Source organism: Pelodiscus sinensis, chromosome 1, assembly GCF_049634645.1.
Source record: "Pelodiscus sinensis isolate JC-2024 chromosome 1, ASM4963464v1, whole genome shotgun sequence".
Classification (NCBI taxonomy): domain Eukaryota; kingdom Metazoa; phylum Chordata; order Testudines; family Trionychidae; genus Pelodiscus; species Pelodiscus sinensis.
In genome coordinates this window covers 286,984,127-287,007,868 of record NC_134711.1, presented here as the reverse complement: position 1 = coordinate 287,007,868, position 23,742 = coordinate 286,984,127, and the positions used below count along the sequence as shown (strand labels likewise).

General features: G+C 43.9%; 1 protein-coding gene across 1 annotated transcript in view; it reads right to left on the bottom strand.

Moving 5' to 3' along the window:
- Positions 1 to 22,204: 22,204 nt before the first annotated feature.
- Positions 22,205 to 23,742, bottom strand: part of GTF2F2 (general transcription factor IIF subunit 2) — a 140,150-nt gene continuing 138,612 nt past the window's right edge. Inside the window, exon 9 of the mRNA XM_075918994.1 lies at positions 22,205 to 23,080. Within this exon, the coding sequence (XP_075775109.1) occupies positions 22,961 to 23,080 (120 nt within the window). The 3' untranslated portion in view covers positions 22,205 to 22,960. The remainder of the gene's footprint in view (positions 23,081 to 23,742) is intronic.

Below are 23,742 nucleotides of genomic sequence, written 5' to 3'. Positions count from 1 at the left end.
AAGTCTTTGTCCAAAGTTTGTATGAAAGGGTTGAGCAACTGAAGTAAAACTATTTCCTTGCACTTGCATTATCAGCTGTGCAGTCATGCCATGTCCTCGCTAACTTCAGTTTTGTTCTTAGCTAACCCCTGGAAGTCACGTGGTACTGGTCCAGAATGGGTCTACTATCTTTTTGGTCACTAATAAAGTCTGCCAGAATAGATAAGTTGATTTCTAGCAAACACCAATGCCTGGCTCACTGATACAGCTGATTGTGCAGCAAGTAAGCCCTGGCATGCTGCTGAAGGTGAAAGCTCAAAGAATCCAAAGCAATTTGGGCTAGGATTCATGTAGCCCCTGAAACTTCCCTTCTTTGGCTTAACCATCTTTACATCATCATATATGATAAATATGGTATTTTTGCTAATGGGGGGGGGAGGGGGAGTACCAAGAGCGACTGCTGTCCATGTAGTGTCAGTGCCATGGCTCTTTCGTACGTAGTATGAGGGGGCACAGAGCAGCATTCACAAGTCAGTGCCTGGTACATGCCAGGAAAATTAATGAGCTAACTAACACACCAAATTCTACACATCCTAGTCCTTTGCCACCTGAGACATTCTGCATAACACTAAGCAGAGTGCTATTTTCTCCCTTTATGAATAGCTTATGTTTCAGTAAGCAGCGATAACTGCTTTCTGGCACAGCTGTGGTTCTTTGTCTTCACTCAAAGCTCACTGCAGATTGATAGTTCGGTTGCGTGCCCCTCTCAGGCCCACAAATTATGCTCCATACTTGGGAATTCTTTTAGCATTTCATGCTTCAGTCAATTACAAGCTAAGTGCCACTGGAAAAAAAAATCTCAGGCTATGTCTACACTAAAATGATCTATCAGAAAAAGGTATGCAAATTGCATGCCTTTTTCTGATAGTTTTTTCAGAAGAGGCGTTTCTAAAATTTGGCCCTCTACACTGGGCCAAATTTTGGAACAGCCTCTTTCGGAAGAGCCCTTCTTCCTCTTGGGAGGAAGAAGATGGCTTCCAAAGAGCATATCTGCTCTTCCAAAACAAAACAAAAAAAGTGGTGGAAGAACCCTGTAGTGTAGACACAGCCTCAACTTACTTTCTTCAGCTTACTAAAATCTAAATGGCACAGCAACCCTGCTTTGTAAAAAAGCAAGATTTGGGCTGAATTAAGCTGCTATAAGTTGGTTCTGTTATGTTGTAGCTTTTTAAATCAAAGCGAAAATAGGCGCCAGAGAGAAGCTATATGTTTGGCAGCTATGGCAGCCTGGCTCCTTTCTGTTTACCGGTAGCCTGCTTTTCTCCCTTGGAAAACTTGATTGTTACATACCTTTCAGACATTTCCTGTAAGCTGGACTCTTAACAGATAAACTGCATTGTAACTAGCTATTCCCAGTGCTATGCATTTTAGGGATTGTTACTTTATACAGGAACCAGAAAACTTAGGGGCTGCATCTACACTGGCATGATTTTGCACAAATACTCTTAACGGAAAAGTTTTTCCGTTAAAAGTATTTGCACAAAAGAGCGTCTACACTGGCACGGATGCTTTTGTGCAAAAGTCATCTTTTGCACAAAAGCATCCGTGCCAGTGTAGATGCTCTCTTGCGCAAAAAAGCTCCAATGGCCATTTTAGCCATCGGGCTTTCTTGCGCAAGAAATTAAAATGGCTGACTACACTGGCCCTCTTGCGCAAGAATACTTGTGCAAGAGGGCTTATCTATGAGCAGGAGCGTTGGAGTATTTGTGCAAGAACCACTGATTTTTGTACAGTACAAAGTCAGTGTTCTTGCGCAAATTCTCATGGCCAGTATAGACAGGTGGCAAGATTTTGCGCAAAATCTTGCCAATGTAGACACAGCCCGGCTGCTTAGTGCCATTAAATAGTTCTGGGGCCTTTCTCTATTGACCCTGGCCTCAGCTGTGGAAGGTGGAGACCTAGCACAATCTTGGGATGTACAAGTGACAGTCACATTTGTGCACTTGGCCAAAGCCAAAGTCTGCTGCATTACCCAAGAGTACAGCAAAGGAAGAAATAAATCTTGGGCTGAGGGGTTGGGATTCTTTGAGCTGTAGAATGTAATCCTGGGAGTTTAGACTGTGGCCAGCTGATGCACCAATAAAATTATAATGATGAGGTAACGGCAAGAAAAGGTGGGGGCAGGGGCTAGATTCTCAGGGAGGAGTCACCTTTTGCTGAACCTGTGCTATTCTAACTTTATTTTTTGATCTAGGGCTTTCAGCTGCCACTTAGAAACCCTTTGCCATTGCTCATCTTTACAAAATACAATTAAATCTCTCAGTGACCCTGTTAACACTGCAACTCTTCCACTACTGCACATTGCTTTGAGCAAACAAACCTGCAGAAAGCTCTTGCATTGCAATTCCCTTAGCATTTGGATGGAAACAGGTGGGATAGTTAGGGCAATGCAGCTAAACGAAGTCAGTGCATGTTCAAGTACACCAATCCTTTGTATGGATGCTCATTCAGGCATAAAGTGAGCTTTGCTGGCAAAACACAAGATGGGTGAGGTAATATCTTTTATTCCTGTTGGTGAGACAAGCTTCTGAGCCAACAGAGCTCTTCAATTCTGGGAAACCGTGTAGCTAAATACAAGGTGGAACAGATTGTTGAGCATTCATAGTACACATGGCTTTCAACCATTAAATGTTAAATGGCCTGTTCACATCTGTTCAGTCGTAGTGGGGAGAGCAGAGCAGTTTTCTTATGAATTGTCACAATAAGTCATCTCTCCAACATCTGTTCAGCCCATGATATTTAGGCTGTGTCTACATTGGCATGATCTTGCGCAAAAGCACTCACTTTTGCGCCAAAACTTGCTGCCTGTCTACACTGGCTGCAAGTTCTTGCGCAAGAACACTGACGTTCTAATGTATGAAATCAGGGCTTCCTGCGCCAGAACTCTGATGCTCCCGCTCAGGAATAAGCCCTTTAGCGTAACTATTCTTGCGCAAGAGGCCAGTGTAGACAGGCAACATGAATTTCTTGTGCAAGACAGTCCTATGATTAAAATGGCCATCAGAGCTTTCTTGCACAAGAGAGCGTCTACACTGGCAAGGATGCTCTTGCGCAAAGGCACATGCCAGTGTAGGTGCTCTCTTCTGGAAGGCTGTGTCTAGACTGGCAAGTTGTTCCACAAAAGCAGCTGCTTTTGTGGAAAAACTTGCCAGCTGTCTACACTGGCTGCTTGAATTTCCACAAGAACACTGACTTCCTACTGTCTGAAATCAGTGCTTCTTGCGGAAATACTATGCCTCTCCCGTTCAAGCAAAAGTCCTTTTGTGCAAAAGGGCCAGTGTAGACAGCTCAGATGTGTTTTGCACAAAAAAGCCCTGATCGTGAAAATGGCACTTGAGGCTTTTTTGTGCAAAAGCGTGTCTAGATTGGCACGGACGCTTTTCTGCAAAAAGTGCTTTTGCGGAAAAGCGTCCGTGCCAATCTAGAAGCTCTTTTCCGCAAATGCTTTTAACGGAAAACTTTTCCGTTAAAAGCATTTGCGGAAAATCATGCCAGTCTAGACGTAGCCGAAGTTTTTGCATAAGAACTCTTCCGCACAAGTTCTTGCGCAAACTCACGACAGTGTAGACATAGCCTTAGTGTGTAGCAAAGTCAAATTTAATTTTCCAGGCATGTCTTGTGCAGTTTTCCTTTGAGTCTGGTATGACCTAATTTTTTCCCCATGTCATTGGGAAGATGATGGTCCTACACTACACTGAGGCCATGCCTACATTACAGGGCTTAACAGCTGTGCCACTATCAGGTCTCTTGTGCAGCTAGCTGCTCTTTGCCAGCAGGAGCCAGCTGTCCTGCTCTTGGAAGAATAGTGATCACAAACATGGGGAATGGAAAATGTGGGTAACAGCAATACAAGGGTGGTTCTTTGAAGATAGCATGTAGGCTGCTCAGAAATGTGATGGAAATTGGTAGGGACTCTTCCTCTAGTTGGTAAAATACCAACTTCGTAGATCTCCATTGTGCCATGAGTAGATGCTAATTTAAATGTGTAATAAAGGGATTTTAATATCCAGCAGTAGTGGAGTATTGACTAGAAAGTATCTAATTCTACTGGAACCCCGGAGTTCCGGTTAATAGCAGACAGCACAGCTTGCAGCTTCCAACGCAGTGGTGCTGCAAAGGCATATTTGGAAATGCCACTTCTGACATCGGTTGGGAGTGAACATGATTAAGCAGTTGCCCACACTGAGGAAAGATGAGTAACCTCGTCACACCCTCCTCATACTTAAAGCCAACGACTGACTCAGAGCATTGTGTGCGTGCAGAGATTGCCACACTGCCACTGAAGAGTAAAAGACCTGACTTCTGAGGGCAATTTTCTTCTTCCAAGTCATAATTCATACCCCACCCCAACACACATGGAAGATCCTGCATATTCTTTGGCACTGCATTATGGACAGCTGCAGTGCACCCTAAAGTTGAACATAAAGGAATATGAGGGGTAGGGGGTAACTTCCACAAAGACTAGGTAATGAATTAGCCAGCCAACAAAGAACCTTCTTTCATTTATGATTTAGCTTCCTGACATCTTTGAGACACAGTAACTACGGAAAAAGAGCCACAATTGATCATTTCCTCACCTTAATGGGTGTTACTAACATACCTGTTAAATTATTTACATTTGGCAGAAGAAATATATTGAAAAAAATCTATTGGTCTTTAAAAAAATGTGTGTACAGACTTAGTCTCAGACTTTGAAAGATATATAGGTGCTTGACTCCTTCTGAAATCAGTGTGGTCCGTGTGCATAAATATCTTTTAAAATCTGCCTCTTATTAACTCAGTGATTGATCCTGATTCAGCCATCAGAGGCTAGCAGCTGGCATAGAATCACAGAACACTAGAAGGGACCTTAAAGAGGTCATCAAATCCAGTCCCGTGTCCTCATGGCAGGACCAAACACCAACTAGATCTGTTATCAGGGCAATAATTTTTAATGAGGGGGGGCACTCCAAGATTTTGGTAATTGGTCAAGGATCTAGGACAGCAGGTGGGGTGTAGACAAAAGCTTGGGATAAAGGACAGGTGCAGGAAGGAGTGTGGGGGTCTCAGACAGTTTGGATGAAGGAGGGGGTTATGATCTGACGTTTGGGGTGAAGGGGCCAAGAGAGGTTATGGGTACAGGAGAAGATTCTGGCCTAGTGAATGGGGCATAGAAAGGGGTGCAGGGTCTGGAAGGAAGTTGGGGAAGGAATGCAGAGGGTTTGGGTGGTGATAAGGTGCACACTCAGGGAGGGGTATGTGTGCTGGAGAGGGGGATACAAGGTCTGGGAGGGAGTTGTGACCTGGATGAAGTGGGGAGACAGAGGGTTTGGGTGATGGCCTAGGGCAGATGGTTGGGGAAAAGAAGGGGTGGGGTGCCAGAAGCAGGGTCTGTCTAGGAGGCACTTACCTAGGCAGCTCCTAGCCCCTAGCCTTGCAGGAACCTGAGATGGGATCCCTGCCTATGTGCTGGGTAGCCGGTTCCATGTGCCTTTGATTGAGCACAGTGAAGGGTAAATAAGGGAGCAAGATGGCTCCATTCACTGATCCCGCCTTCAGCATAATTTCTCAGCTCCTATTGGCTTGAGACTGGCCAATGGGGGCTGGAAGATTTTGATAGGGAGCAGGGATGGTACATGAAACTTTCTCCCTGCCCAGACTGGAGAGTGATTAGCAGGCTGCATTTTAAAGCATCTGCATGAACGATGCAGTGTGGTAAGGGTGCCAGCCAGGCAGCTGTAGGCTAGATCCAGTGGCTCGATGGGGCGGATATAGCCCATTAGCTGCCTCTTGCCCTTTCCTGATCTAGCTCATCCCTGATAGATGTTTGTCTAACCTGCTCTTAAATATTTCCAGAGATGGAGATTCCACAACTTACCTCAGCAACTTATTCCTGCCCTGACAGGAAGTTAACCACCCTGACAGGAAGTTTTTCCTAATGTTCAACCTAAACCTCCCTTGTTGCAATTTAATCTCAGATGCACCAATGATGCCATCTGTGGAAGATTGGTGCCAGTATAAACAGTATAAACCAGCTGAAGTTCATCTTATAGGGATTTGCAACCAGTTTAACTCACTGATTTTGAAAATGTGTATTTATACTAGTACGAAAATACTTTTGAAATAAAGCTGAAGCCTTTGTCCATGTTCTCATCTATACTGTGTCTTCTGGCTCCTGCGTGATGAGAGAAGAACAGCTGTCCTCCAGTGTCTAATTTCCTCTGGTATCTGGCTTCTCCCCTCCCCTGTGCTGTGCCTCAACAGGCAACTAGCACTGGAAAGACACAGTGGGTGAAGTCATTTCTTTAATTGGATCAACTTCTGTTGGTGCTTTAAAAAAGACCTGTTGAGCTACACTGTGCTCTTCATCAGGTAACTGGTACAGCATGAACGATCGTTTCTTACCAGAAGTTGGTTCAGTAAAAGATATTTCACTAACCTTGTCTCTGAGGCTGTGTGTACTCGAGCACTTTTGTTGGTAACATTTTGTCAGTCGGAGGTATGGGATAAACACCCCAGACTGACAGTTTCACCAACAAAAGCACTAGTGTACACAACACTGTTGGCAGGAGATGTTCAGTCAGCGTAACTGCCACCGTTTTCTGGGGTGGAGGGGTCTTAAATATACTGGCAGAAGAGCTCTCACCTGCCAGCAGAGACCAACTACACAGGAGACTTTCCTGACGCACAGCTGCAGTGGTACATTTGTGTCACACTTAAGGTCTACAGTGCATATATGGCCTTATACCCTGGGATCAACATAACTTACAACAACATTGCAAACAACTATCACTGTTTATTCCACTATTTCCTTATTTACATCAAGCTGGTCTCACCACCACCCCATATTCTGGGACATAGTATCAACCAGCCTGGGGAATGTGTAGGAATACTTTAGTTCAGCAGTTCCCAACTTGCTCCATGACCCATTGAGGGCAGGGAGGTCACATACTGTGGCTTCCTCCTCCATTTCCAGCCGCTTTTGGCATTGGGCAGGTTCTTTGCAAGAAATGCACTGAAGCAGCAGCTGGAAACAGAGAGGGTACCAGCCTTAAAGTCTGTACTGGTATATAACAGGTAGGGAAGTGGTAGGAGCTTCACACAAGGGCTGCAGCTGTCAGCCACCAGCTGGAGAATAATGCCAGGTAAAAGGGAATGTGGCTGCTCCCTTGACATTCCTTCCATGTGCTTGATCAGGGGACAGGCTGCTATCATAGCCTGGGAGGAAACCCTTTCATCACATACCACACAGTGGCAATTCTCAGCAGCCACCCAGTCTGAAGCTCAGTAGAACTTCATTAAAATGACTGTGGGGAGTGTTAATGGACAGCTCTGGCTGGAGAAATAGCAGCTAGAATGGAACAGGCCTCCAAATGGGCCAGATATGACTCAGGGTTGTGTTGGGTTCTGTGTGTTCTGTCCAATGAAGTTTTGGCCTTGCGCAGTGTTTCTGACATCTAAGGCAAACATGAGAAATTTCACCTCTCCCCCTGAGGTGGGATACAACCCTGCAGTCGCATCAGTTGTGCTTATCACGTTTTGCCCACCCCATTCTTTTGGCAGAGCCAATGTGTGTGTCACACCCCTCTGAGGGGGCTTTACACTGGTAGAAGTTGGATATGGAAACGGTGTGAATAAGATTACAAGAACTAGGCTTGTCATCCAACTCACCGGGGAGGCAGGAGTCATTTAACCCTTCCAGTGCTGAAGGGGAGGAGAACTGTCCTCTGTTCTACACACTTATGACATAAGAACGGCTATTCTGGGTCAGGCCACTTCTGACAGTGGCCAATGCCAGGTGCCCAGGCAGAATGAACAGAACAGGTAACTATCGAGTGATCAAGGCCCTATCATCCACTCCCAGCTTCTGGTAAACAGGCTAAGGCCACTCAGAGCATGGGGCTGCAGAACTTGGGCTCTGAAGAGAATGCTCTCTTCTCTTTCTCCAAGCAAGAATGGGCATGTTCTTGTCCCTCTCTCCAATCATGCCAGAAGGTCCCATGGGTCAACAGATCTATGCTGCCTGTCTGTCTCTTTTTGTCCTCTAGCCTTCATTGCCCGTGCCTAGATATGTACTGTGCTTTCTACCTCTTCTGGAAAGCTCCAGCTGCCATTTCTCACATCTTTCTGGCCTGTGTGGGAAGACATCAGCGGACAGCCGGGAAGCAGGTGATGTCAGCTAGACCTTTCAGAGGCAAACATGCTGGTTACATTCCAGATTCCCGGCACTGTCTCATCAGCCAATCTCTTCCATTCTTTTTGCACATCAGATAACCCCCTTCTCACACCTCCTCCCCCCTCCCCCGACACCCTTCAAAGGCCTGGGAATTATCTGGTTTTCCAAAGAACTAAAATAGCCACTCTGCCATTTAATGACTGATGCATGTGAATATTTCTGATGTTCAGCTGCATTGGAGATGGTGGTTATTATATTACCATATAAAGTCCCCTAAATATGGCAGACAGAATCCCAGGTTAACAGCTGCATTGTGACGATCACAAAATTGATATAGCCTGGCAGTTTTAAATCTAGGCTATTTTTCCAGTTGCCTCTGGTGACTAATAAGGCGGCCTCACCTGGGGGCAGTGCAGTATTGAGTTACCTTAGAAGAGGATGACTGAAAGGAGGCCAGATGATTCAAAACACAGGTTAGCTCATACAAATTGGCTTGCAATCTTTTAGTCTTTTATGGGAAACCTGGCAGATCTCACATGCTAAGTTGATTGATTCAGGTCAGCTCTTGGGTGTGACTTTGCTAAGCCCTTGCCTACCTAGGAGAAATTAACCACCATCGCTAATCCTATGTGGATGCTATTTAAGAATAGAAGATATTTTAATACAGAATAATTACTCCCCTTCCAAAGCAGAATAATTCTGCCAAATTTCTTCTGGTATAGAGTGTCCACATGGGGCACTATTGCAGCATTCTTAATCTGGAATCACTCTGCTGGTTAATGTTCCTGATGTAGAGAAGACCTAAAGAACAGCAGCATGCAGCAAGTAAGGCTGGTGAATCACTTCCCTCTGAATCAGTACAGAGTCTGGTGCTAGGGTTTGTCTGATAAGACAGACAATCAAGTTCTAGGCCACTTGGAAAATCATACAAGAGAAGAGTGACATGTCAATGTTGTTGGCCAAATCCCAGCATGGGTAATAATAAAGCCTACTTCTATTAAAGGGAGCAGCATTGCCAAGGTGTTAAAAGTAGGAGAACTGGCAATAAAGAATCTGGACTCTATTCCCCATTCAGCTGTTGGCTTGGTGAGTCACCTCGTGCAACTCATGTACCATTCCTGTGCATCAGTTTCCCCATCTGTATGATGTGGATCACACCTGTGGTATAACTGACAGAAGAGGCAACAAGGAGATATGGGGTCATGTGTTGCGTCGGGGAAGCAAAAGGCAACCACGGCACTGGAAACATTTCAGTCGGCTGGCTGGAGCACAGGTCCCAACAATAAAGACAACTGCATACATGTCCTATAAAAAGCAAAGCAAAAACAAAACAAAAAAAACACCCGCCCTGAATACTCTATTCGGGCCCCCTGGACTCTGTCCTTCCCACACACCATTATTCATTTAGTTTGGTTTTGGTTCTTTATAATGTATAAGTAGTATTCATTCCCCCCCTCATTTTCTCCTAACTTCCCTTTCTCCCCAAATATTTTAATACTCCCCCTCTACATAAGAAATATCACATATTGACAGCTCTTCCTGCACGAAGACACTTTGGGCTGCGTCTAGATTGACATGATTTTCCGGAAATGCTTTTAACGGAAAAGTTTTCCGTTAAAAGCGTTTTCAGAACAGAGCGTCTAGATTGGCAAGGACGCTTTCCGCAAAAGCACTTTTTGCGGAAAAGCGTCTGTGCTAATCTAGACGCGCTTTTTCGCAAAAAAGCCCCGATGGCCATTTTCGCGATCGGGGATTTTTTGCAGAAAACAAATCTGAGCTGTCTACACTGGCCCTTTTGCACAAAAGCTTTGCGCAAAAGGGATTTTTACCTGAACGGGAGCAGAATAGTATTTCCGCAAGAAGCACTGATTTCTTACAGTAGGAAGTCAGTGCTTTTGCGGAAATTCAAGCGGCCAGTGTAGACAGCTGGCAAGTTTTTCCGGAAAAGCGGCTGATTTTCCGGAAAAACTGGCCGGTCTAGACACAGCTTTTGGAGAATTAGTGGCTTTGTAAGAACCTCTGATGGAGAAGGGAGAAGAGCTTTTTAGTTAGGTAGTTTAAACTCTTTAAAAATAAAAGCCCATTTAAATCAAAGTATTCCACTGACAGCTTTCATTTGGAAAGATTTAAACAACTTACTACTTCAGGTTCAAGCCTGAGGAAGCTCCACTGTCAATTCTCCTCTTCCAAGGCAAGTCTTTGTCTTTGTAATATTTCCAAGGTAACAAACAAGCAGAAAAGAAACTGACAAAACAAAAATTATCCAGAACATTTACATGATGAAGAAACAAAGGGCCCACGCTTTTAAAAACTCTTCGCAGGTCACTTTTAATACCACAGTGAGGTTACTGTGAAGAACATATACCGGTGGATTGAAATCTGAAGGTAAAGGAGTACATCCCAGTTCAGCATAGACATGGACAAATAACCTTTGAGGGTGAAGAAGAGAGAGAGAGAGTTCTAATCCAGTCCAGCAGTTCATCAATTAATTAAACAGAGCCCTGCCAATCCTGGGCTTGCTTTCTTGTTGAAGGTTTTTATGTCTAGAATTTGCATTCATGTCCCACATTTCAGGGACAGAGGGCATTCATTTATAGTTGCCTGAGTTGAGCACAGGTGGCTTTTTATTGAGCAGATTGGGAAGGGTTAGTCAGAAGCAGGTAATGGGAACTCATAACACCCACAGCCAATTTAAGGAAATGGATAAATTGTCAAGTGGAGAATGGTAAAAACTGATGAGAATGCTCATGGAGTGATGCAGAAGGTGTGTGGGTTTGTACAGTCCATTCCTGGTACCCAGCTGCTGCAGGAGAGAGTTGTATCTGAGGCATTGGGACAATTCATTTTATTAGCGTGGCTTTATATAGCACTTTTCAATAGGCCTCAAAGCACTTCACAAATCTTCCTAAGCCTAATATCTCAGTTTTACAGAATGGACAAATGACACACCAAAGTTAAGGGATATGGCCAAGGTTATTCAGCAGTCCAGTGGCAAAGTTGGGAACAGCCCCTCAAGGTCTCCCCCTGCCAGTCTGTGCTCAATCTACCAAATTACAGCTCAGTTTTAAAGGAAAGCAAGGGCTGCTAGGATGGTGCTGGAAATTGGGACTGGATTAGGGACAGGTAAGCAGGCATACACCTGATGCTTTGATACTGCTCTTCACATGGTACAGTTCCACTGCACATATTTAATATATTTGAAAATGACCATTAAATGAAAGCTAGTTATCCACCCAGGTGCCAGATTCAGTTCAGAATCTGAATGCCTCCAGGTCAGAATGGTTCATCTGAGGCAGTTACAATATCACCTATCTGATGGAATAGTGCAGCATTTTCACTTAGCACTGATTACTTTGCATTATTTACTATTGGCATTGGAGCAATTCCACAAAGCCCCACTCATGGATCAGAATCCTATTGTATTAGGTGAGGGATGGGCAATAATTTGTGGTGGTGGGGGGGGGGGGGGCGGGGCGGGGCATTCCAAGATTTTTGGAAAATGGTCAAGGGCGCACTCTTCCATGATATTAATGGGGGAGGTGCGGGGTCTGGGATGGAGGTTGGGTGCAAAAGGGAGCTTGGGGTAAGGGATTCTGGTACTGGGAGGAGAATGGAATCTGGGAGTGAGTTTGGGTGAAGGAGGTGGTTGTAACCTAGGACAGGGAACTGGGGCACAAGGTTTTGGGACATGACCTAGGGTAGGAGGGGATTGTGATCTCAGGCAGGAGATTGGGGTGCCAGATCTGGGAGGTGGTACGGGTGCATGTGGAGTAGCAGGGCAGGAGTGGGGGGCAGAGAGTTGGGGGAGAGAGGGGCTGGGGTGCCTGAGGTAGGTTCTGGCCAGAAGACATACCAACCAGCAGCCAAATCAGCCTGCCTACCTGCAGAGCTTAAAATGTTTCTGCCTGTTCAGCCATGTGCTTGAGTGAGTAACTGAGCAGGGGGGTTGTGCTTCACAGCTGCCTGTCATTCAAACAGGCAGCTCCCATGGTCCAGTTTCTGTCCAGAAACCAGCCAATAGGACTATGCTGGAGGTAGGAACAGCGTCTGAATCTTCCCCTCTCCCCTCTGGAATCAGAATAGTTATTCCAAAATAGTTTATTTCAAAATAGGACGTCTACACTGTTAGGGAAGCCTCAAACTTAGTCTGAGGCAGGCTCCCCTAATGCAGACGTGCAATCTTGATTTAGTTCCCCAGGAGGCACTGGAGAGGAATAACTTAGAATGGACCAGGTGAGGGGCTACTTCCAAATGACAGAAGTGGAGCATCTACACACACCTTATTTCAAAATAGCTATTTCAGAATAGGCATTATACCTCCTAGAGTGAGGTTTACAGATTTCAGAATAAGCTGCCCATTAATTCGAAATTATTTTGAAATAATGGTGCAGCGTAGATGGACCCAAAGAGAAAGTGCCCCACAACCGCATTTCTGAAGACTACGGGGCAAGCAGGGGACCCTGCCTAGAGCTCCCCATGGCCTCTGTGGGCCGGATCTAGTGGCGAGGTGAGCCGTATTCTGCCCAGGCCTGCACTAGGTGCTGTACAAAACCCAGATGGGTTTGCCCTAGTCTTTCCTCCTCAAAGTAGCACTATGAAGTTAGATATAAAAGCATCTCCCATGCCATGGGATGTTCCTGAACAAACAAGATCAACAGCTCCCAAAGATTCTATGCCAGGTTGTGCAGAAAACTCACAGTACTCTATGACAGGACACTGGGGTAGACTTCTCTAAGGACAGTGCAATACGCAAAATGTGTGGGGGAAGGGTGTGAACACACCCTTAATGGTCCTGACTCCAGCCGGGCTGGGGAAGGTTGGGGAAACACATTGCCCCAGCTTCTACCCCTTCTTCCCCCCTCCGCCCCGCTCTGGCTGGCCAGGGGAAGGCAGGAGTGATGTGCTGCCCAAGCCTCCTTCCCCCATGCTCTGGCCGGCTGGGGGAAGGCTAGTGCTGGTCCCCCCATCCCAGGAGCGCAGCAGGGGCAGGACACCCTAGCAAAAGCGGGGCAGCTACCAGCCCCTCCCATGGCTCGGGCTGGGCTGCCACAGCTGTGGCCTGGCCAGACGGGCTGATTCTGCCTCAGGCCTCTTGGGCTGCAGAGGACCTTTCGCGTACAATATTACAGCAAGATTCCAGAAAGTAATTTCTGAAAGGGAATCCTCTGAACTGGCATTCATGCTAAAATTCGACACCCTCCGCACCGGACTTAACAAAGACCCCAACTATCTTACCCATTACAAAGATAGCTTCCCCAATTATCACCTCTAATACTATTAACTCACAGACATTTCCCCTTCCCCACCTCTAATATCATTAACTCACTGGCATTCACCTTCCTTTCCCCCCCCCCCCCACATCACCCTTCTGTTCTGTAATGTGATTTGTCCTTTTCATGTGTGTTCATGTTTTTAAATTGTATCCTTTGGTATATATGGTTGTGACTGTTTTCTTCCATTATTTGATCTGAGGAAGTGGGTCTGGCCCACGAAAGCTCATCATCTAATAAACCATCTTGTTAGTCTTTAAAGTGCTACATTGTCCTGCATTTTGCTTCAGCTACCCCAGACTAACACGGCTACATCTCTACCACTATTATAAAACCTTTATTACTGTATAATATTTTAGTATGTTAACGAAATCGTTTTACCACCGTTTCCATTCAAATTTTTTTCTTTAACCTCTCCTATGCACACTTATTGCATGACTATTTTGAACACCTTTTAGATTAAAAAAAATTGCAGTTCACATTTACAAAAAAAAAAAAAAAAAAAAGCAGCAGCACCAGCACAGAAATTCCTGCATGGGGCCTGCATTGTCACTCTCTAAATGTTTCCAGGTTGCGACTAATGCTAGGATACACAATGTATCAATGGATTGTATTCTCATATAATATGAATGGACACCAATCTCTGAGAAACATTTTGCAACTGAAAGCTGTTTCAGCTGCAAGTTGCTCTCCAGGCTTGTAACAGTTGGGATGTTTGCCTTGCATTTTGTTTGTTTGCATTTTGTTTCTGATATCAGGTGATTTCAGTTACTGGGGCAGGTGGGATTGTGTGTCTGGGAGTGTTTGATCCTTTGTTCCCTTGATTATTCTAGATCAGACTCCCCTTGTGGCTAACAAGGGAGTAGGCCTGATCTGGGGGAGCCAGTTTTAAAAGCCAGAGGCAGAGCAACCAGGGAGTCAAGCCAACAGGGAGTCCTAATATAGTTAGGAACACCCACAACACCTGAGACCACCTGACCACAGACAACTCTACCCAGATCCCGGTGTGGTTTTGCAGGGACTGTGCCTTGCAGGTGCCTTCCCAGGTACTGAAATCAAAGCTGGGGGGACAACCAATATGAAAGGTGCCTGCTGCTGGAATCCCTCAGGCAGCAGGTGGGAGTGTGACAGGAGAGTGGCTAGGCTGAGGAACATCCAAGCCCATGAGGAATTCCTTGAGTGTATTCACGTGGAGACAGCGGAGGCTGAGGCTGCTACCCCATTACAGGAGACTGCTGACACACCACTGGTGGAGGAGATGGCTCAGGAAGGATACTAGCAGCTGGTTACTTCTGGCAGCAGGCAGTGCTTGTTGTTCCCAACCCTCCCACCATGGTTCTGGAGAACTGTTACACTGTTCTGGATATGGGAGACAAATCTCCCCTAAGGCAGAAGAGGAGAAGCCTTGTACCCCCAAGGCTGGGAGGTCTGCAGCCACCACTGCAAGGAGGAAATGTAGGGCGGAGGTTGGAGACTCTCGTCTGAGAAGGACGGAGGCACCCATCTGTTGCCCTGATGTGACATCTCAGGAGGTATGCTGCCTTCCAGGGACCCGTATCTCTGAGATATTATGGAGGCATTATCAAGGATTATTTGGCCCTCTGACTACTACCCCATGCTACTCACCCATATGGGCATAAATGATACTGCAAGGTGTGACCTTGAGCAGATCAAGAGTGACTACACAGCTCTGGGAGTAGGGGTAAGGGAGTTGGAGTGCAGGTGGTGTTCTCTTCAGTTCTTCCTGTCAAAAGAATGGGCCCATGCAGAGACAGGTGCATCCTGGAGGTAAATGCCTGGCTGCAAAGATGGTGTCACCAAGAGGGCTTTGGCTTTCTTAACCACCGGATGCTGTTCCAAGAAGACCTGCTAAGCAGGGATGGGGTTCACCTTTAAGGAAGGGGAACAGAGTATTTGAATATAGACTGGCTAACCTAGTGGGGAGGGGTTTGAACTAGGTTCAATGGGGGCAGGTGACCAAAGCCCACAGGTAAGTGAAAAACAGAGACCTGGGTCAGAAATGGGAGGGAGCATGGGCTATAATAGCAGAGATAAAGGAGGGACAAGGCAGAACTGGGGGGGCAAAATCAAATCAGTATTTTAGATACCTGTATACAAATGCAAGACGTATTGGGAAATAAGCAGGAAGAACTTGAAATGCTAACAAATAAACACAACTATGACAGTTGGTATCACAGAGACTTGGTGGGATAATACGCATGATTGAAATATTGGTATAGAAGGGTACAGCTTGCTCAGGAAGGGTAGGCAAGGGAAAAAGGGAGGTGGTGTTGCCTTATATATTAAAAATATTTACACAAAAAGTGGCATCTGCAAGCGTGACAGACCTGAGGTGGGCACCTTACCCTGCCCTAGACAAGGACCTCACGTCAGTCATGTGACAGGGTGTTACAAGGAGGAAGGAGAAAAATTGTGCTTCTTGGCCTCTTCTAGGACAAGAAGGGGAGGTTTAGGTTGGACATTAGGAAAATCTTCCTGGCTGTCAGGGTGGTTAAACACTGGAATAAACTGCCTAGGGAGGTTGCAGAATTGTTGTGGAGATGTGCATGTTGGACAGACATCTATCAGGGATGATCTGGTGCTTGGTCCTGCTGTGAGGGCCGGGGACTGGACTTGATGATCTCTAAGTCTAGGATTCTAGGATTTTGTGTGACCCCACAAAGGTCCTTTCTCCTGGAAAATTCCTGTCAGCTTTAATAGGAATTTTACCTATGTAATTATTTTTGTTTTCAGGGCCTCAAACACTAGTTCAAACAAAGCCTAAGGGCCTACTGGCAGTGTTGTCTTCCAAGTTGTCATTGTCAAGTCTCTATAGTTTGTCTCAAATCGAGTCTCGAGTCCCGAAAGTCACTTTTGAGTCAAGTCCCAAGTCGAGTCTCAAGTCTTAATTTAAAAAATGTCAAGTCACTTTTGTACAAGCCATCAATTATCTTGGAACAGATCACTGCACACATGCTGGATTGTGTGCCACTCACCGAAGAAGCAGGAACACAAAAGCAACTGCAAACATTTCAAACATGAGCCAAGGCGCCTTCTCTCTCCTGAGCTACCCAGTAGGCACTGACAGCTCACCAGCCCCTCCCACAGTACATAGATGACAGGACAATATTGTCTAGAAAGTCAACTTAGAATAAAGAACCAAGTGCACATGGTAGGTTTTTGTCAGGCCAGAATGCACTGACAGAGCTGCCATGGATCATAGATGGGTAAAGTAAGCCGGTGCATCTGGGTGTGGCACATTAGTATGAGAGGGGTCAGTTGTGGGGTAGGGAAGGACCTCTGGATGCTGCCAGCCACTCTACACAGATAAAGTTCCCATGCCAGTGTTGGATATGCCCATCCTCCTCCACAGGAACACAAACTACCCCCCCCCCCATCCCAGCATCAGATAGCTGGGGATGGTGGGGGGGTTTGAGGCTCCAGCTCTGGTGGGCCCAAGCTGGCATCCACAGCCCCAGCACACCCAAGCTCCAGCCTCGGGTGTTCATTAAGCTGGGCAGCGCAGCCACCATGCTCCGGCCTTCCCCGGGGATCCAGCATCGGGTAGTGCAGTGGCTGCAGACTCCTCTCCCTCCTCCCACCAGCACCTGTCCTGAACCTCCACCCCTGCCCTGTGCCCCCCCCACTCACCAATCCTCTGTCCTGTGCCCCCCCCCATTCATCCCACGTTGCAATTTTTCAGATGAGTGTTCTCAAATCTTGCTTATATCACAAGGGATAAGAGTGGCTAGCTGAAATGATACTGGTTATTTTTTTCCTGGTCCACATTTGCGCCTCTTTGGTGCTAATAAACTAAGCTTATTACTGACCACTAGGGACTTAAATTAATCTTTAATTGCAGATTGTTGTGTGATAAAACCCCCAGGAACATGCCCAGCCAAACTGGCAGCCCTACAGCCAACTACTGTGCATTATTTGATTGTAAAGTAGGCCTTAGGACTTTGCATTTCTTCATCTCTTCCCCAGCCAATAACCAGGACCTCTTTGTAATCCCAGATTCTGGCCTATATTAGGATTTTTAGCTATGGTTACCCAGTCTTTCCATTTTTACTCTCAAGACAGGACTCTATGAATCCATCACTTGCTCATGGCATATAGGCCCCTACCTTCTGCACTCTGAGGGAGAAGTGGGATAGAGAGAATATCTCATCACTCATAAAGCCATGCACAAGCAGATGGAGATGTTTTGGTGGCAGGAGAGCTGGGAGGATGAGTGATAAACAACCCAGGACGATGAGAAGCTTAGAGGCGAAAGACAGAAAAGCCTGAAAACTAACAACCAATCTTGAAGTTTGAAGATGCAAAGGCAGGAAATCTCTGCAGAAGTGTTTCCATGGCTGTGTGTACCACAGGGCAGGCTGCCTTTGAGAGGGACACCTGGTGAACACAGCTTTGAACTGCTACTGGAAAGGACCTATGCAGGGAGTGAGTCTGCAGAAGTGCTCTGTCATGGAAAAATAATCAATCAAGGGAAATGATTTGCTGGGAGTCAATGATGATGATTAATCAAATGCCATCTTAGTGATGGTGACATCTGAACGTGGGTTGGAAGAACTGACACATACAGGAGGCATGTTCAGTCAGAGCCAATTTAAAGCAGCCAGTAAAGACAATACAGAAGTGACTCAAAACAGAATAGACTTTGATGAGCAGTCACTGGGATTTTAACAGCTAGTTCCCACTCCATACGATCACACTCACTTCTGTATCAAAGTATCAGTAACATCGTCAATAAACACACGTGACTTTTTGCCAGCATGCTTGTAATATTCACGTTGTCCCATTGAGAGGTGGCAAAGAAAACACTACCTATTTGTAAGGCAACGCTCCAGAATTGTCACTGTCTAGCATCAGCTACTCCAACCTGTTGTTCCAAGTTTATATTCTAGAGCATACAGACTTACATATGCACATTCTAAATTCAATCCACCCATCTACCACATAATTTTCTGGAGACTGCAACTTCTAGATTTTTTCATTGCCTTCATCATGAATCCTATATCCTGGGATATTGTCTACATTAGGGAATTTTGCACTGGGATAACTGCACTAATGTGTTAGGAGTAGCCATGTTAATTTGTAACTATAAAAATAGTTAAGAGTCTTGTTGCACCTTAGAGATTAATAGATTAGATCATGAGCTTTCATGGGTAAAATCCACTTCATCAGATGAGTTGAAGTGGGTTTTACCCAGGAGAATTTATGACCTAATAAATCTGTTAGTCTCTAAATTGCAACAAGACTCTTCATTTTTGCACCAATGTGGTTTACTCTGGTTTGGAAAAGGTGTTCTGAGTTTACCCTAAGGATGTATACCAGCACAGCTGCATTAGTGCAACATCCCTAATGCTCTTTGCATCTAATTTGTCTGTCATCTTTAGGGTATGCGCTCTGGGACAGAGACTGGGTTGTCTTACATGGCAAATTGAGATAAGGTTTGGGACCTTCCACATTTATTTTCTGAAATCTTCAGAAGCTGTTTTTAACAACTAAACACAGAAGAGTGCGGTTTCAGACATTTTCCAGCTGATGTTTACTATACTTCACGTGCACATGATCCTAAGCCCACTACACAGCCTAAAATATAAGATATTGCACTACAGGATGGATTCCCAGTTTTTCTGGGTAGGGCCTTCTACTATACAGGCCATCAATTGCCTCTATTCAGGAGTATGTAATATCCCTGTGGCACCTACAGAACATGAAGCACAAAGTAACATTGGGAAACTAATAAATCTAAAAATACAACCGTTCAATGAAATTGAGTAGGTAGATACAAGGAGTATCATCACCGTGTGGCCAGCCAGTTCTCCAAGGGATCACAAAGCATGTTTTACAAACCACAGTTTGGGAACCTTTGCATTAGAGAAGAATTCAGTTTTATTGCAGGCATCGTCATCAAGCAGGAAAAGGTAGTCTGGAGGAACAACCAGCATGTTAGACATTGCCGCAACTCTGTAGCGAAATGAATAAGTACGCAGTCAGGGAGAGCTAATGCCAGACTACTCCCATCAGACTACTATGGTCAAGTGCACTTCTCTGTCCCTGCTGTTGGAGGAGCTCCCTGGAGAAAAAATAAAAACCAGAATCCCAACACTATTTTTGCAGCTGTGCAACTACATTTCTCAGAATAGTAGGTATTTGAAGGGATTCTTCATCACATCCCTAACTCAAACAAGCTTGAGAAATGTGTGTTACCATATGGAAGAACCTTGAAATCAGGAAGGGGGCGAGGAGGATGAATTAGCTGATAGAAGTATTTTCTGTCTCTAGGTCAATGTCTGAAGATGACCTGCAAGCTTCAGCCTGAGAACAGCACAGTGGCCCGGCTCTTGAGTGACTCAACTTGCAAAGAACACAACAGTTATATCCCAATCTCTGCGTCAGGGGGTATTGATGATAGAGTTGCCCAACTGCCCAGGACTGTCCTGCAGTCTCCAGGAATAAAGATACATCTTTAAATAAAGTTAATGTCATGTGATGAAATCTCCAGGAATCTGTCCAACCAAATTTGGCAACCTTAGTTGGGTGATCATCTTGAAATCCTTAACAGCATGGGACCCGGTTACATGAGAGACTGTCTGCTTTTATCTAATCCATCCTAGTGGCAAAGATCACTTAGGATGGTTTTGCTGTTGGTTCCTGGAATTGAACTTTCCTAACCTATAGCAGAGCCTCTCTTCTGAGAGCTTCTTGCTTTCCTTGGCAGTGTGCTTGAGCCAGGGCTGGCAGCTTGAGTACAATATGAAACATATTGAATTAACTTTAAGGTTTTAGTTGATTTTTTTTTTAAAATATCAAAATTTATTTCTGGCAACATTAGTGGCTTCATGTTAATCATTCTGAATTGGTTTATATATTTATCTCATATGCTTTTAATTTCTGGAAACAGTGGCTAGTTCCTATAGCAACAGATACTCTGCATAGCACTAAAATAACCACATTTCTTAAATTTTACTGACCTTTTGTGTTATTGTGACTGATCAGTCCATCTCACTGTCACTACAATCACTTTGCAAAACTACTGAGCAGCTGAAGATAGATTATGAAACAGTAAATTAACATTCATGAAAATAAACAATATGTTGTTAGGCCAATTACACAGGGTAAGCAAGTAGGGTAAACTTCATACAGTTTTCTTCTCCCCTCGCCCACCCGAACATTGTTTACATCATCTGGATATACCACTATGAAACAGTGTCTTTGAGCTACAGTCTTTCCTTTGGCTCCTGCTCCATTTCCTTTGCCTTCATCTTGACTTTCAAAGCCATCAGTGGCTTAAAATTCTACTACATTAGTGTCATTATTTGTATCCATGGACCACACTCATCCATGGCTGATGCAGCTCAGAAAATCTGTAACAAAGCACGGCTGAGCTGAAGTTAAAACCGCCTTGGCTGAAGGAGCTCAGTTGCAGAACAAAATTCCAGTGAAGATTAGAATACAGAATCTCATCATCTTTGGGCAATTCTGAAAGACTAGTCAGTGATAAAGCATTTTCTGCATAATCCACCTGATAATGACAAACACATCTTTTCAACCTTACATTAAGCTTTGACATTCTGAAACAGAGCTCTGTGTAAGATGGAAAGTTTGTGTCTCATCAACAGACATTCTTCGAATAAAAAAAATTGTTACTGTACCACTTTGTTGAGCTAATAAAACCACTGGCATTTACTCTTAACAACAAAGCCTCCTTTACCTAGGAAAGGAAAAAGGAGAAGTCTCCATGAAATTCATTAAAGATCCTTCATCTTATTCTAAATTATTGGGGAAGCACATATTTGTTAGTGATGGGCTTTATGGAGAACTCAGATCAATACAGGGAAAAGGGTGTTCTCATATGTGTAGCTTCATTAGCAGTACCCCCAAACAGTTCACAAAGCAGACAATGAGTTGTACACAGGCAGTACAGTATACAGTATGTAGGGAGCTGTTGCCATTATTTATAGTAGCACACAAAAACCGTGCAATTGATCTATTTTTAGAACGGTGCCATACAATCTTCTATTTGGAGATTTACCTACAAAGAACTTAACTGGCTACTAATTTATATCATATAAATCAAACAGCTATCAGAGGATCATGAATATAGGTGAGCAATCCATTTAGAAATCAGATTGATGGCACAGAGATAGAGGATTCTGGATCTTTTTACCAATCTTCTCTGAAATATCCCATCCCCTTGCCATGCTTTTATTAATTTGAGGTACACCAATTACAGTATTTAAAAAAAATAGATCTTTCCTAGTTCATTACTATCTATATACAAGTGACACACAGATTTTAGTTATGTCAAAAAATGTGATGAAGCAAGGAATATCCAAGACAGATTCAGATAAATTCATCCTATTTAAAGAGAAAAGTCTTAAAAATCTTAAACTAGTGCTATAACTGAGTTCACTTATATGCACCGTTATTTATGTTTTCACATTTTATGTGAAATTTTGGAATGGCAAAATAACAATTTTTTTAAAAAATAAAAAGGATAATACTTCACACTTACAACAGGACATGTCAGCTGACAGCTTTACAAAAGTGGAGATTTATTTCCATTTTAAGAATGGGGAAAGTGAAGCACATAATTTTTAAGTGACTCTCAATGTTACAGGGAGATTCAGTAGCAAATTCAGGGACAGAAACTGTCTAAAACCTGCCATCCATATCTGTATAATTTAGTTTATCAGAGCTCTAATATTCAGTCAATAATATGCATGACTTTATTTGGTACAAGTTAAATGCTCTCTTTATTGATATGCTTAAACATAAAACATGATCACATTTTAAAAACAAACATACTAATATTCTATTCATTCCTTGCTGTACTTATGGGGCCAGAGTAGTTTTTCCTCAGTGCAGAACTGCAGTGGCTCCCCTCCCTCCCATTAACCGGTGATTAGAGAGCTTTTTTCAAACTGAGCATTGTTTGTTTAAAGGAAGACTTGAAATCATCATGACTGTGGCTCCTTTTCCCTAACGATTTGGCCTGAAAGCAAAGAGTGCCCACAAATTTCCAATCAGTATTAAGGATGTTCAACACATTCAGTATTAAGGATGTCTCAGGATCAGACCCCTAAGGATCACAGCAGATGTGGAAATGTATACTCAGCACTGCTGGGATACAAAACACAAAGTTACGGGGTGACTCTAAAGTATGTTTTACTTTAAAGTTAGCAATTAAAAAACCCCCTCAAAACCACTTAAAAAACAAAGCCAAACTCAAAAGATTTCTAATAAAGATAAATCTAATACAACTTTTATTCTATAATTTTTTTTGTCAAAAACAAGACAAATGTATAGAAATATCCAAAAACTATTTGTTTTTAAAAATGAAGCCAGGCAAATTACAAGGTATTACTGTTTTAAAGATCTCTTGGTACTGAATTGTGCTCAGTCCAGTCTGTTTAACTGCAGTGTTCCCTCAGTGCAGTTCCATTATTCTGTAGCCTCTGTGTTTGCTTCATAAACAGTTGCATTAATCACTCTTCTCTTCTCCTTGGTAATGTCTGTATTCTGGCTTCAGCTCCCATGTATTTTTATGGGTTCCCTTTACATTGTAGATGCCTATTTCTCTTAAAATTTCTTTCAAGTATATCTGAAAAGAAAACACTTAAATTACAAAGACAGGCAATTACCATAGTTCTAATTTAACACACCCCACCTGCTCTGCCAAACCACATTTACATTGTTAATAAAAATGATAATACAATAATCTGACAACTACCAATAACAATTTCTTTATAAGATTTAATAATTTAATGGAACTAACTTCTGACACACTGTGTGATTAGTTGTGCAATAATTGCATTTTGAATGAATGTCTGACAGGTTTTAAATCCCTTGACTACAATACATATTAAAGCAGAAGTGGATTTAATAGTCAAGAATGCATCCTTGGAACGGGAGAAGGAACAACCAAGTCACAACTATGACAGCTGACCTCATTGATTTGAATTGCAACAGCTCTAGTGAGCTGAATGGTCAGATATTGGGGCAGCAGGTGCTTGGAGTGACACAGAAGCAGTAATCTTAACATTCCAGGAAGACAGATTATACAGTATCTTAGAGCACAGGGAAATGCAAAGAATTAATAGCTAGAGGTAGGGAGGCAAGAAGGTTCCCATAGTGCACACATTTGATTTTCAAGTATCCCAACTAAAGGCTGCAAGGTGTCTGATACCATGTGGTTTGCAAATGTAGTTACAGCAAAATTCTGTGTGAACAATTTTATTTCTCTTTCTATTGGACACTACAAAG